Source organism: Carassius carassius, chromosome 1 (genome assembly GCF_963082965.1).
Source record: "Carassius carassius chromosome 1, fCarCar2.1, whole genome shotgun sequence".
NCBI classification, from domain to species: domain Eukaryota; kingdom Metazoa; phylum Chordata; class Actinopteri; order Cypriniformes; family Cyprinidae; genus Carassius; species Carassius carassius.
Genome location: NC_081755.1, coordinates 31,900,493 through 31,915,999, shown reverse-complemented (window position 1 = coordinate 31,915,999; position 15,507 = coordinate 31,900,493). Strand labels below are relative to the sequence as shown.

The following is a 15,507-nucleotide window of genomic DNA, read 5'->3' as shown; positions in this document are numbered from 1 at the left end:
TATGGGTTGTTATTAACATTCATCCTACTATATGTAATCGTTTTTCTTACTTTTGTTGTTGCGTGATTTAAATTAACATTTATCACATTAAAAAAATCTATTTTAAATGTAGTTGGTTGGTAATAAATGAAGGTTTTATTTATAGTATTGTAGTAGTGCCAGCTGTTCAGTCTGAATTAACAAGACATGATAGAAAACGAGGCTAATTAAGAAAGATAATGTTTAGAAGCAGAGCGAGAGAGAAATTAATAACTATTGGAAAATTAATTATTTTTTTTCAACAGCTTACTCACAAAATCAATACTTGTCAAACAATTTCTGAAAACTGACACTCAGACAGCAGAATCACACACCAAATCTAGAAAACCCAGACACTAATTCTTGTTTTTTTCTTGTTCAGTTTTAAATTACATAAAACACTTTGTGCAAAACACAACACATAGTTCTTTATGTAACACACAAAAATCTAACAGGAATTAATATTAAGGTGTTTGCAAATGTTTGCTTTTGAGATGTGTTTGTCATATTTTGAATGCAGAGCTTCATTTTGCAAGAGATGTGAGGCATTTTGCATTTCGCGTGTGCAATTATTGGATTTGTAAAAAAGAAAAAAGTTCAGAAAATTTTTGCAAGAAAAATTAAAATGTAAACAATTTAATCCCCGCGGCTAAAATGCATGTCATGTAATTTCTTCTGTAAATTTTGTTTTTTAAAATTATTTTAAGGAGTATGTATTCTTCCGTTACTAAGCCTGACTGCATCACCCCTCGCGACTATTTGACGGATTCTGATTGGCTAATTGAAGCGGTTTAGCCAATAGGAATGTTGTCGGCAGTTGTAGGCTCGAGACGTCAAACTCTTCGCTTCGCGGTTACAAGTCGTGAAGAGACACGGGCGAGGTCGAGAGCGTATACATTTAAGTGAAAGACATTTGTCGTCTTTAATTTATTTTCACAGTAAATCAGTTGACTTATTAGAACAATCGTGAATAGTATATATTTATAATTTATATCGCTAATAATTTATAGTGAGAGGCTCTCTGTCTGCAAAGTTCATTGTCAATGGAGGTAAGAGCTAATTCCGAGAAAAAACTTTTGACTAACGTTAGTTCAGTTTTTCTGTCTGCTTTTTAAGTTAACTGAGTTACTTACATGATACAGATGACCAGGTGTAATGTTACTAATTAAAATATTAATTAACATAGTAAGAGAAGTGAAGTGATGTCGACTCACCTTTAAGTATAAAGTTGAAGTAAGTTACCGTTATGTCGTATCACCCATAAAAAAAAAAAAAAAATCCCCACAAGGCCTCATTTGACTGGATGTAAAACCTGTGTTTTTTTGTCATGCCATAATTGCACATGGGCATATAGTATTATTTTTCCTCTTTTACTTTAAGGTTAATAATGCAGCGAAAAACAAAATCAATGTGGATACAAATGGAGCAAGAACAGGCTTTGATCGATTTCATAATTCAGGACCAGACTCCTACTTTTCCACAAACAAGCCTCAGGTGAGAAAGGCCTCTTCAAATTGTGGCTTTACTGCATAAAATAATTTAAAAAGACAGTTATGATTTTAGTGTATAGATGTTAATTAAATTTTATTATTTAATTTAATTCAATTTAAATTCCTTGAATGTTTGAATGTGTAAGTTAGTAATTGGAAGTAACGTTAACATGTACTATCTACTTAGTGAAAATGTCAGATGTCTATGGGTTTTCCCAAATGTAAAAGATGTGAAGTGTGGCTATTGTTTGTAAAATTAAATAATTATATTATATTAATTGCAATAGATATTTCAATAGATGTTTGGACTGGGCAGCATTTGTAACAACAGACTAATTAAATATTTTAAGGGCGTTCTTAGTTTAGCTTATTTTGACACCCGCAATTCTTTTTTAACATTTATTTTAGTTGTATATATTTTATCCATTTAACTTCCTTATCTGCCTTTAATGAACAAATGCTGTGTTCTTCAGTTGCAGAACAGCTTCAGAGACAGCGGACTGCTGTCACACAACCCATTCTTGGATGGCAAAGACTCTGCAGCACTCCCTTACACAGTTTGGCCAACTCAGGAAGAAGACTGTAAATCAGTGAACTGGCCTCAAGTCATACCTAATAACAGGTTAGTACACACAGAGGCTATTAATAATACTGTAAAAAATGGACGTTATATATTAACATGCTACTGTGAGTCAAAATGGATTTGTTATTAAATAGAAAAATGCTGTTTATCTTGAATAGAAATCTGGTAGATGCCAATAGTTGTGGGAGTGAGGCTGATCTTTATGGATTAGTGTCAGACATCTTGGAAGAACCAGATTCAATGGACCCATACTGCTCATATGTCTCAGAGAAGTAAGTCTTGATTTATGTTACAGAAATTAACCTATGTATTTATTACTAATAATTATGTAGGTCGCTAATTTACTAATTAGTGTAAAAATAGCTCATTTAAATTTCAAATGAATTTAAAGGATTAGTTCACTTTCAAATGATAATTTCCTGATAATTTACTCACCCCCATGTTATCCAAGATGTTTACATCTTTCTTTCTTCAGTCCAAAAGAAATTAAGGTTTTTGATGAAAACATTCCAGGATTATTCTCCTCATATTAGACTTAAATGGCTACCAAATGTTTGAAGGCTAAAATTACAGTTTCAGAACGATCGGTCATGTTTAAAAAATGTAAAATGTATATGCTTTATAAACAGAAATGCTCACCTTGCACTGCTCAGCGATGCGTGTCCATCACTTCACGTCATACGTAATCTTACTGAAAAGGTCATGCGAGACGTAGGCGGAAGTACAGACTGTGTTTACAAGTCGAACGTGTAAAGATTAAGTCAAACGCAGTTTACAAAAAATTTGAATATGTGTCATTGAACATACAACATTTTTGAACAGTTGACGCATTATCATTTCAATGTGATTATGTATTACATGAAGTCATGGACGCATCAAAACTAGATATATAAATCATGGGAAATGCAAATAGAGTATAACAATATAATTGCAGTAACAAGGATTTTAAAACAAATTTACTTTCCCCAAGATACAGCCCTTTGTCTTTAAATGACTTTACATTTGTTGCTGCCGCTCTCAATGCCATCAAAATGAAAGTCCCGCCTCAAACACATATCAGCCAAGCAGAAAAACTTAACGGCCGATGCCGATATTTGAAAAATGCCACATATCAGCCTTTGTGATATATCGCTCAACCACTAGGAGGGTGCTTCACTATAGTGTCTTTTGTATGTATCAAATTTAGGGGTGTAACAGTACGCAAAAATCATGGTTCGGTACATACCTCGGTTTTAAAGTCACGGTTCGGTTGATTTCCGATACAGTAAGGGAAAGAAATGCAAACATTAAACTGCAGGTTGTTTATTACTATAAACTTTTTTTTTTACAATTTGTTTACACTTTTTAAAAATACTTTTTAATAAAAATATATATAAAATAAAAAAAAGAATAAGAAATAAAATACTGCTGCAAAGTTCTCCACTAAATAAAATACTCTCAGTCTCAAACCAATATCATATAATAAAATATAATGAAAAATAAATAACTATGATTACAGTGCAGCATTACAAATTCCAGCTTGTAGGCCTGCTCATATTTAAAAAATATATACAACTTTTCCAAAGTTTAAAGTGCAGCATCAACATTTTCAGTTTTTAGACCTGCTAAGAATTCGTTATTGCGTTGGACCGATCGGAATTAAGAGCAAAGGTCTGTTTAAATGCCGGCGGGAGCTGCGTTTGAATTACAATCGTTTTTTTCCTAATTGTAGTGATGTTCACACTCGCGTGATGCCTTTTGAAAACCTTAGGCCGGTGACACACTGGCATATTGCACCTGTCAAACATAGTCTATTTTGCCGTCAATACTGTTGATGGAGTCCTTTAACAGTAGGCTTTATATTTATGCTCAACATGAAGTATAGATATTGTTGTCGTGAAGACAAGATCCTGGTCTGTTGGCGGCCTCCCTCTATGTCACCTACAGTAGCAGCAGCGCGCCAGCGCCGCGTCAGGCACGATTCTGGTGTGTAAAGACACAGAAAACGCGAAGCAGGTGTCACGCAACTGACATGCAGCAGAAACGCCACGCTCACGCCACGCAGATCTTTCGGACGAATCCAATCAGAGTTAAATTAAAAATTTTCCACGACTCCTTTTGGACTGTTGAACAAAAACACCCAACTACTGCCATTCTAACACCATTCAAAGAGCAAGGGAAGTTTTTAATATAACTCTGACTAGATTCGTCTGAAAGAAGAAAGTCACATACACCTAGGATGCCTTGAGGGTGAGTGAAACATGGGCTAGTTTTCATGTTTGAGTGAACTAACCCTTTACGCATTTTTAAGCAGTTTTATGTTAACAAGTAATTTAATAATTTAAGCCCAAAATCCATCATCTTTTTTAAAAATGTGATGTACTGTATTGTTTTCAGTAGGTTAGCATCTAGTCTGAAAGATGTTTGGTCTCCAAAGTTGACAAGAGAAGATGGGATGCAGTACTTCAATAATGAGGTACAGATGTCGCCCATTTCTGGATTCCCAACAAAACAGATTTGTCCTAAACCATTCAGCAATATTTCTCCTCAGCCTGCTGGTCGAGAGTCTCATCAGTGGGCCGAACTAGAGAATTGTAATGGTTTTGATTCTTTTGCACTTCCCTGCAATTTTCCCACCTGTAATGGAGAGGCCGGCACGTATTCTCCTCAAGATCTCCCTCGCCCCCCAGGCCTGAGCACACCCCCAGCGTTAAACTCTAGCCTCTACCAGACCGGGCCTGGTAAACTGGAGTATATTACACCCGAGAAGGAGGAAGGATACCACAGCACCACTAATTGCCTGTCTGATTATATAAACTCAGTCAACTCAACTCAATCACTCAACTCCTGCTGCCCTCCACAAACAATGGATGACTCCTATTTCAGTTCATCTCATGAATTTTCATCTGTGAGCAAAGATAAACTGAAAAACACCCAGTCGTTCTCTGTGCAGGATATCAGTAAACTGGCCTTTCTCTTGGCAGAGCAGGATATGAACTATTGCAGAGAATCCACCCAGAATGGTTTTTTAGCACAGAGGAATCTTGAGGAAATCATGGCAGAGCAGAAGAGTCATGCTTTTCAAAGGATGTCGGAGCTTATTACTCAAACACCAGATTTTAAGAGAGAGGTGACACGCAACCATATGGAGCAAAGAGGAGCTAAAGTAGTGGATAAAAAACAAAGTCATTATACTTTGAATGAATTTTCAAGGTTTGGGCCACCAAAGACTTTTTCTCCTACCATCGTGCCTCCAGCCCTCCACCCAAACAGAGAAGCCAGTCTGATAGGAAGCAGCACCACCCAAAACAGTGTAAAGCAGTACCAGCCTATCTATTCAAACCATTACCAAAAACAAGCTAAGATTTCAGCAAAGACCAACAGCAACAATGAATCACAGGGTTTTGCAAACCTCTCAAACACATCAGGGGGTGTTCCATTGCTTCCTTCTCAGCAGTTGTTCCGGCCTGCAGCGAGAGTCTCGGCTGATTTGAGTCTGAACACACTAAATCAACATGGTGCGATAGGCCAGGTCAGTCTTGAGGATTTAAGGAAGGGAGCGGGAAATGTGGATATTTCAGATTTTGACCTCCAGCTAGAGAACAACAGGTTGTCTGCGGGCCTCATGGTCGATGGGCGTTTTTCTCCGTGCTTTACCATGAAACCTAAACTTCCTGGTTTCCCTAAAGAGGCAGACAAAAGAACAGGACTCCTGCAAAATCAGTATCAGGGACTGGGCAGTTTGTACGGAGGACAAATCAGACACAATGGAGCAAGTTCAAACTCAGCCAAAGCTATACCATCACAACTTTTCCCATTCCTATACCAGATGGGTGATCCCAGGAAAAGCACATGCCATCTGATCCAGTCACAGTCGCCTTACTGCTCTGTGCCTCTCATCGACATGAATAAACGTCTGCCAGAGGGAGATGTTTCCTCCTTCAGCCCTTATCTACAAGAATGCATTGGGCTAAACCAAACATCAGGAGATGGGTCCTTCTCCGGGTTTCTGTCGGCCATGACTTTACCTAAGTTTGGCAAGGCACCCGGAAGCCCCAACAGTCAGCTACACTTTTACTTGGAGGAATGTTACGAGCAGTGGAGGATGCTGGAAAAAGAGAGAAAGCAAGTAAGCGGGATGTTTTTGAGACATAAGTGTATTAATGTAGTTAATGTCTGAATTTCCAGGTATGTGCTGCTATAATGAAGTACTTTTTGTCATATAATAAAACCTGAAAATATCTTAAAGCTCCAGTACACAACTTTTTGGCGCTCTAGTGGTTTATAAACAGAACCTCATGCGTCTTGTGGAAGAACATTGTAGCCGGAGCTACTTCTCTCTGACTATGTCTATGATGAACAATGTTGAGCAAGTAACTCTGAAAATGTAATCAAATGACTGATTACTGATTACTCCTTTTAAAAGAAATCACGTTACTGTTCTGATTACTTTACTTCAAAAGTAATTAGTAGTTAGTTACATTATTAATTACGCTACTTTTTTCCATGAAATTTATGAAATCCCAGCATACACGCTCCCGATAAATATTTGATATTAAAGCATCAACATTCACAGAACACTGTTACTTTTAACTAAAGCAAGCGGCTGCTGCTTGCATGGTTCGGCAGAATGCAAGCAAAGAGCGCTGCATTTATAATCTCTAAAAGACATCTCAGCTCATGGCAATCTCACAAATCTGTTATAACACAACAAATATATGCATAATGAATCTTTTTTAAAGTATACAATTTGTGTGTTATAATGAGAGGATTCGTGATTCGTGAGCGTGCAAATTTCAGCACTGCATTGCTCAACTCTGCAAACACACGTTATAGCTTAAATAGAAACTCTGCATACACTTGCACCTGTTAATCGTTTATGTTATATTAGTTCATGTTGCTTTTGTGCAATAGATGAATAACAGTTTATTTGTTTTAGAAATTGTATGTTTAGATACTGCTATTTTGCGGTGCCATGTGCCATGAATCATTTTATTCTCCAGCATCCCGCACACACACAAGTGTCTACCTGCTCACAGCTGCATCTTGTCACATCTTGGCTTGTAACTATACTTTAATTACTATTTTGAAAATTATAATGAGTTAAATTACTCTGTTACTAAAAAATGAATCAAATTACAGTAACACGTTACTAAGTAATGCGTTCCTGACAAACACTGATGATGAATCACACAGCTCCTGGGCCACTCCGCAGCGGTGCCTACCCGAACCAGTCTAAAATTGTCAGAATATAAACACTTATTATGTATTACAATTTAAGCAAAAATCCATTCAAGAAACTCATTCACTTCAGGAAGATGGAATGGGAAGTGCTAAAATGCTAAATTGTTTCTGGGTTTTGGCATTCAAAAATACATTCTTGTTTCAGCACTCTAATAGACTAAACAATGATTTATTTTAGGAAAATAAATTATGGAAAAATAAGTTACATGAATGATTTTCTTGCACAGATTCTGTCTTGGTGTATCATGGTACTGAGTTGTTTTCTGTTTTCATTTCACAACCATGATAAGGTGAGAAACTAATGTAATGTGTTCTTTCTGACAGGCAGAAGCTGTTCTTACAAAGACTTACCCGGGGAAACGTGTGTCTGTGGTGACCAGTAGTGTTTTACCTAAAATGCCTCCAAACCCCTCCAGACTGGACCGCCTCATTGTAGATCAGCTGCGTGAACAGGCCAGGGTCAGTCCAGTGTTACTCCTAAAAGTCTTGTCAAGGGGATTCAAACAGGGGGCCACAAGAGAGTGCTAGTGAGCCAGCCTTGAAGTTCAAACAAGTACAGTGTAAAAATGTAACGAACATAAATTATTATCAATAGTATTATGTTATCATGAAAGAATAATCAAAATGATTTTATTCTATTGGCATCCATAGTGTTAAGTTGTCTTCAGGTTTTACATCTAATAGTAAGTAATAGTAATCTAATTGTGGTGGCTGGAAAAAAGAAACTTACACATACACATATGTATCATTTCTATTTTTGCCTACTGTGACCTTATATTCTAGAATTAAATTGTACGTGTTTGAAACTATAGCACAAATGAATGAATTTTCTATATTATAATGCAGAATTTCGGTGTGTTTGTAGGTGGCAGGTTTGCTAGGCAAAATGGAGCAGTTGCGCAGTTTTCCGCTTCATGCTAATATTGGCTCAGCATTAGACAGGCATCTTGAGGTCATCTACATCACTCAGGCACGCCGCAAGGACGAATTCATCAATGCCAGCAGCAGACAGAGGCAGCCAGCGGCCTCCTTTAGAGAGGACAGGGGTTAGTGAGTCATACACTGTAACAAAACCAGGAAACACACACACAAAAATACTAAATCTTATATAATCTAGTGTGAAGCCACAATCCTAGAAAAGTGGAAGATGACAGATTCAGTCTTAGTTTTACTGCTTAAGGCTGTGATACACTACACAACTCTAAACAGATTTTAAAATACTGGGCATCATACACTTACCAAATTTGAAAACTCGTACACTGGCATACACTTTCAAATTTTTTCTGACTACAACAATCTCATGCGGAAACATGCAGATTGTTGCTTGGAGACGTGTAACGTGTTCTAAAATCAGCTGAAAATATGAAACATGTTTGATATCCTCTGACTGGATCGAATCAAAGACTGCAGCTAAAATATTGGAGTCTGTGACCATCATACACTATTGTGATTTTCTATGAAATCTGTCATCTCAAATCCTCAGACTGGCTCTGATTTCCGGCAATTAGCGACAATTTCTCCAGATAGTAAATTGGAGGAAAATTGGGGCAAAAATTGGTAGTGTATTCCAGCCTTTTAGTAACAGAACATTTGGTTAGTAATTGCATCTTGTGTGTTAAAAGGTGAAGAAAAATAAAATAAAAAATATTTTTCACATCTCACAGAGATCCTTCTGTTGGCATCTGCAGTGAAGGACCTGTGCAGCAGCACCAGAAAGGCCCGGACTGCTCTTTGGTGTGCATTGCAAATGACTTTGCCCAAAACAAACAGTTACCCAGAGGAGAGAGACGAGCTGGGTACCTGCTCCCCTTTAGGTCAAGACAGTCCTGAGCAAAGCAGCTTGGAGAGAGCACTGACTGCCCTGTGATCAATTTCTGGCAGGTAGACAGTTTTTTTGTGTGTCTTTTGACACAATGTAACATCGATTTAACCTGTCCAAAAAAGTGCAAGAGGTGATGGGATTGCATTTTAAGAAGAGTGAATGAGTTATTTAAGTTATTCCACCAAAGTGATATGTTAGGCTCAGTTGTGGGCAGCAGATGGAATTCTTAGTTCATTAATATTTATCAGTCTTCTGTGATAACCACCAATCAGATTATAATCAAATTCTCCAAAAGACATGGAATTATGGCAGTAGTACTGAGCTATTTTGTTCAAGGACTCCAGAAGAACTGCCAGTATAAACAAGATGTTTTGAGAGAGCATGAAAGAATGATTTAACAGTGACAGAAAGAGAGATGAAATTAGAAGAGGGAACTTTTAACTGGCTAATGGTGATAATGGAACAGAATGTATGGCAAGAGCAAGATCTGTGGCTTTGGAGGATAATGGGATATGTTTGCCCAGTTGACCTAGAAATATATAAATAGTTGCACAAGAAGCAAAAATTATTTGTGTTGAAGTTTTTTTTTTTGGACAGTTTAATTAGTGTCTCCTACAACCTATTCAAAATCGAATCTAAGCTAATTTTAGTTCCAGTGACACACATTCAGGCAAAGACAGTATTTATGATCAACAGGACGTGTTCCAGTTGTCCTTTTATTACTTTACTTATTTATGTGCATGATTCTTTGGAGTCAGCACTTGGTTTTAAGTGGTATTACTGAATTAACAATGACAATCACACCTTTCCTAAATCTGTTTTGTTTATGGAAAATTTGAAAGTGAATTTATTTATTTGCAGTTTGTTTATCTCAATTCTGAATTCAACTCTGTATTCTCTATTTTTCAATGTATGTATGTGGTCAATCTGTCTGTGATGTAACTCATTTGAGGATATATTGAGTAGCTGAGAGTAACATCATTCATGCACTGAAATAAATGATGTCAACCACGTTAATAGAAAATGCTACAGATTGACATAGTTCATATGATGTGTACTCATATTGCCTTTGTTTTTTTGCTTATGCTTTTGTTCAAGTTTAACAATTAAACTAACACAACACAAAACCACAGAGTGGTGCGTAAAACTGCTGTTTATTTAATCAAACATTGATTCAAAATACAATGTTAATCAATGCTCTAATTAAAAAAAAAGTTGATCCCAGTCTGTATGCAATGAACCTTAAGTCATTCAGTAACGCTGCAGTGAATTTGACTGTTTACTTACAACAATTGTTTTTTTAAAAGAACAGTTTTAGGACCAACTTGCCAAAAACGGTTAGTTGGCTGATTTACGAAAGCCATTTGTAAACAAGTTCCTCACTCATTCAGTTCTGAAAATCCTAAACATTTACCCATTATTAAATAATTTGGACACCTGAACATTTAAGTTGTGTTGATGTAAAGAAAAACATCAGAGGTAAGCAAAGCAGTGTTTGGATAGATGAGAAGTTTCACCAGTCAGCAGTGCTGAAGGGTCAGAGCTCCTATTGCATAAATAGACAAATAGCATCTTCTGCAATCAGCAGTGACACCCAGAGTTTACAAGCAAAGTAAAGCTTCTGGTGATCCCTCTGAATCAAACTGAGTCTGCATCAATACAACATCAATTTAAAAAACTGCACCTTGTGGTTGTGGTAGAAAACCTATCCATGACACCAAGGCAGAACTATATGCTCTGATTCAAGTTATATTAGTCAAGAGTGACTAAAAGTTCATTTACACAACTCTTATTTATTGTACCAATTCAAGGATAGTTTTTCAAGTACAAAATGTTAAATACTGTGGCTTTGATAAAGGAATGCCTCAATCACCTGATCTTACAAGCTAACAGACACTAAAGGTTTCTATTGTAGTATATGAGAAGGCAGTCTACAAGGTATTGACACAATATGTAGTAGCTTCAAATTAGGGCTGCACAATTATGACAAAAATCATAATAGTCGATTGTTCCCCCTTGAAATTGTAATTGTGTCTATTTCAATTATCACAATTTACATTGAATAATGTTTATACCATTGTTTAATGCAACTGCATGCCGTATTTTTACATGAAAATAAACGAGCTGAAAACACTCTTAACTGAAAAACTTTTAGTGCTTTTCCATAGTATTAAGGCCCTACTTCAAATGACCATTGTCAATTGTTATATATGTGTGCGCGCACACACACCCTTCTTACTTCAGGTTCATCACTGCCTTACAATAAAAATAAACCACAACTGAGAAAGAAACAGCCACCAAGAGCAAAAAAAAAAAAAAAAAAAAAAAAAAATTATTATTGCTACATGATGAGAAGGCCTCCATTGGTTTCTGAAAAAGCTTATGAGCTTTTGTATCTTGAGCTGTGTGTTAAAAATCAATGGCGTGCTACTGAGCAGCATCCTATGGAAAACATAAAAAATGGTGTATATATATATATATATATATATATATATATATATAGTGTGTGTATGTATAGAGAGAGAGAGAGAGAGAGAGAGAGAGAGATGCAAAAGCCTGTAAGTGCTATGTGAAATGTTCTTCTAAAATGAGCATTTTTATTAGGCTCCTATGTGTAGATTATATATAATGCCAATAAGTTGCTTTTTAGGTCTTTAACCAAAATGTGAATTATGATTTTTTTGGGGCTGAAATACAACATGAACATGTTTTTGGCAGGTTGTGTGAGACTTCCCCTTAAAGTAAGTATAAGTAACATAACAGACAGCACCTGTAAAAATTCTCATTCAGTTTGCCATTTGTTTTTTACAAGCCAAGAAAACTACTAAATAGGGCCAACATTATCATTCAAGAAGCAATTCCAGACCCAAAACAGGATATTAAAGCATACATTGTTAGTTGGGACATTGTTTGGGGAGGTCTCGTTGTATTTTTCTCTTGTAGATAAATGACCTTGGTATTGTATAGTCCACCAAAGTTTTCGTGCTCTGTTATTTTCTCTTTATCGCTTGCGTTCTCCCTTCTGTTTGCGTTTCTTTTCTTTGTCCTTGCGCTCCTGCTTGGCCAGTTTGTCTTTCTCTATTTGTATCTTGTCCTGCTCTTTCTTCTGTGCATCCTCTCTGGCCTGGTCACGCTGCTGTTTGCAGCGGCTCAAAACATCCTTGACATTGGTGTTTTTGAACAGGGCTGGGCCTGGCAGTGAAGGGAACAGTTTATGTAGATACAGACATTTATTCTAATCATTGCAGATCACACTAAATCTGCTCCTACTAAAGTACTGCACACTATACATACTGTATACAACCAGAGCAGAGATATTCTCCTGAAGTCATCGTGTTTATTACTTAGTAGAGTGATGGTGTAAAAAAGGATACATTTGTCACTGGGTATACACACTGCAGCTTGCTCTTCCTCATCATCTTCAGTACAAATGTTGAAGAAACTGCTTCACCTGATCCCTGACCTTGAGAGAGACTTGGCAATGCTTTGTTCTTAACAAAGTGCATGCCATAGAAATACAATATTACAAAACGGATGTGTTAAAAGGATTTTCCTCCTCATCTGTGAGATGAGCATACTGTGCCAGTAGAGCCTCTTTCCTCTTCTTGGCTTCCTCGGACACCTCCTTCTGTTTGACCACAATCTGTACCTGCTTCTCTATCAAACTGGCAATAGCCTGAACCTTTTGAAAAAAACAAAACAAAAGACAGTTACAGTGGCTGAAATTTTTTTTTTGCCATTACTGTACTTTGTGTGAAATAATGCAGAGGATATTATGAAAAGAATGAGAACAAATACAAACCTTGAGGTTATACTAAAATGATTAATTATGGCATTGTTACACAAAAAAGTGAGAAATTAAAATATTAATGTACATCACTGTTCAACAGTTTAGAATATTTTTTTTTTATCTTATGAAACGTTAATTCTTATGCCCACCAAGGCTTAATTATTTGATCAAAACCCAGTAAAATTGTGAAGCATTATTACAATATTACTGAATTCATTAAATATGTAATTTATTAGTATTCAGTAAAGCAGTATTTTCAGCAGCCATTACTAATATGATGATTTGCTCAAGAAACATTCTTCTTCCTCTTATTATTATCAGTTTTTAAAATAGTTGTGCTGTTAAATATTTTAGAAACTGAACTTTTTTGGGGTTTTTAATAGTTTATTTGAAGTAATAAATGTCTCTACAGTCACGTTTGATCAGTTTTATGCTTCCTTGCTAAATAAAAGTATTCATTTATATATACAAAAATTCTAACAGTAGTGCATAGTGTAATTTTCTTTTAATATGTAAATTCTGATTGCTCACAGTAGTCTGAGACTAGTAATGAGGTCGATGTGATTCACCTTTTGTAATATCTTTTGTCCACTCACTCTACCGGAGTACTCTTCACCGCAGAGCTGCTGCACTCAATCCACTGTTCGAAGATCTGCTGGCAAACCTCCTCGAGCGAGTCTATTTCCTGCGACGTCTGTCTACAAACACGATCAGCTGGACGTATGTACATGGACGTTTACAGTGATTTCACACCAGTCTCTCTCTCTCTCTCTCTCTCTCTGTCTGTACAAACCTTTCGTAAACCTACATTTAAATATAGTTCACAACATCTGAAAATAAACTGCTAGTGTTCGATTATTTTTGAGTAAAGGATGATAGTAATAATAAATATAGTGAATGTCAGCAGGCGTTTGATCACGTTTCACACGTTAACTGCTCAAATGAAGGGACAAAAAGCAATTGAGTTCATAACACAGAAGTGTTTTTCGGGTTTATGATGAGTTTTTCAGTTTGGTAAATATTACAAGTTTCTAAGCAGGGTAAAATATCTTGACAGTTAAGCGTGCGAGTGTCACGCAAACATGCGCGTGCACTGACCAGAAAAGCGGACAGAATGCCCTGAAGAGCGTCCTTCTGCTCTTCATCGTTTTCCTCTTCCTGAAGCACTCCGAGTATATATGCTCCGTAAACTTCTCTGTCTACTTCGAGCGAGTCCAACCGCTCGTTCAGCCAGTTTTCAAACTCCCCGGCGTTTTGGGGCGCCGCCATCTTGGGTGGGTGGGGTCCTGATCGGTCCTGATAGTGAGGCCGGATGTCCGCGCAGAATGCCAGACACAAATGCTCTACACTAGTTTCTTCAAAAGAAAATCCACACATTAGGCATCCTAGAATTTGCGAATTTAGCTATTTCGCTATTTACATTTAATGTTTACACAGGGAGATTACATTTAGCTTGGTATTTATATAAGAGAGCAGTGTCTAGTAGATTATTTAAATGCTTACTAGAGTATAATGCTTATTTAAATTGATTTATAATGCAAGCGTCTTGTACAGCAACGTGGTCAAAACAGTTGATTTTAATCCAAAGTTCACCACTAGAGGGCATTAGCTGCCAATTTACCATATACAGTAAAAGCAATTTACCCCTGAAGGCCGACTTCTCAGGTGCACATCCGGCCCGGGTCCAGGTAAAGAACTGTGGGATGCTGTTGTATTAAAAAAAGCATATGCAGGTACTGTGAATTATTATTATTATTTTTAAGCAATACATGATTAACACGTTTGCATCTGGTGTGGGCATCGATATTTTGTACATAACCTCATTTCACATAGGAGTCATAATCAGGTTTAAAACAGTGCTGAGAGGGCCACAAAATATTTTATAGATCGCTTGTGTTCATGTTTCATAAATTGTGTATGTGCATGGGTCTGCGTAAAAGCCTGTTTATGCTTAAGATTAAGCCTCTATCATATTTGATGCATGCATTTCTCAGGTCTTTAATATATAAACATGATCAAAAAAACTTTGCTGAAACACCTTTTGCACACAGTCTATTGCTTGCTTCTTGTCATCTGAGTGATAGTTCATACTTTTTTAGTAAAATACCTTTTAGTATAATTCCAGAAATGTCCACCCAGAAGATCATGGTGCACACGTCCTTTTGCAGTGAGTGTAAGGTAAGGTAAATGTAAGGGGCGCTTCACCATTAAAAATCATGTTAAAATGTATTATACAGCAGTTTTGTTAAGAAATGTTTATCTCTCAATCACTGTATTGCACTGCATTATATGTTTCATTCCCAAGATTAAAACAAGAGTATAATGAAGCTTTTGAATATTATCTTTTTAAGGCATATTGTTATGAATTACATAAACTGCATATAAATATCAGTTGTCACTCTGTAAATAATCTTCTATAGGCTAATGTAAAAATATAAATATGACTGATTTACATTACAAACTATCAGAATGTATGTTTTTGGCCATATCAATAACAATATCGGCACAAAATTATTATTATTATTATTGTTATTATTTTTCAGTTTGAGCCTCTGACTAAAATTGAGGGTTTTTTTTCTTC

The 15,507-nt window shown here is 36.4% G+C and overlaps 2 protein-coding genes across 3 annotated transcripts; one reads left to right on the top strand and one right to left on the bottom strand.

Moving 5' to 3' along the window:
• The first annotated feature begins 841 nt into the window (after positions 1 to 841).
• Positions 842 to 10,307, top strand: LOC132145327 (meiosis-specific coiled-coil domain-containing protein MEIOC-like). 2 transcript variants are annotated; one of them, XM_059556258.1, is made up of 8 exons: positions 842 to 1,067; positions 1,399 to 1,512; positions 1,982 to 2,130; positions 2,250 to 2,363; positions 4,471 to 6,199; positions 7,639 to 7,773; positions 8,180 to 8,360; positions 8,979 to 10,307. In XM_059556258.1, exons 1-8 carry the CDS (start codon positions 1,062 to 1,064, stop codon positions 9,179 to 9,181), a joined length of 2,631 nt encoding a protein of 876 aa, XP_059412241.1. In that variant the 5' UTR covers positions 842 to 1,061; the 3' UTR covers positions 9,182 to 10,307. The 2 variants fall into 2 exon arrangements, with proteins under 2 accessions (XP_059412241.1, XP_059412233.1); XM_059556250.1 differs by having other exon boundaries at positions 843 to 1,067; positions 4,468 to 6,199.
• Positions 10,308 to 11,939: 1,632 nt separating this feature from the next.
• Positions 11,940 to 14,195, bottom strand: LOC132118262 (coiled-coil domain-containing protein 43-like). Its single transcript, XM_059528016.1, has 6 exons — positions 14,025 to 14,195; positions 13,523 to 13,611; positions 13,361 to 13,367; positions 12,688 to 12,818; positions 12,511 to 12,560; positions 11,940 to 12,322 (listed from the first exon to the last, which is right to left on the bottom strand). Exons 1-6 carry the CDS (start codon positions 14,193 to 14,195, stop codon positions 12,138 to 12,140), a joined length of 633 nt encoding a protein of 210 aa, XP_059383999.1. The 3' UTR covers positions 11,940 to 12,137.
• Positions 14,196 to 15,507: the final 1,312 nt, after the last annotated feature.

Coding starts and splice junctions, on each gene's coding strand:
- LOC132145327 (XM_059556250.1), top strand. Junction 2,131..2,249: donor CAAGTCATACCTAATAACAG/GTTAGTACACAC, acceptor TATCTTGAATAG/AAATCTGGTAGATGCCAATA. Junction 8,361..8,978: donor CTCCTTTAGAGAGGACAGGG/GTTAGTGAGTCA, acceptor CACATCTCACAG/AGATCCTTCTGTTGGCATCT.
- LOC132118262 (XM_059528016.1), bottom strand. CDS start 14,195: ATGGCGGCGCCCCAAAACGCCGGGGAGTTTGAAAACTGGCTGAACGAG. Junction 12,561..12,687: donor CATCTCACAGATGAGGAGGA/AAATCCTTTTAA, acceptor CAACATTTGTAC/TGAAGATGATGAGGAAGAGC. Junction 12,323..12,510: donor GTGTATACCCAGTGACAAAT/GTATCCTTTTTT, acceptor TGCCAGGCCCAG/CCCTGTTCAAAAACACCAAT.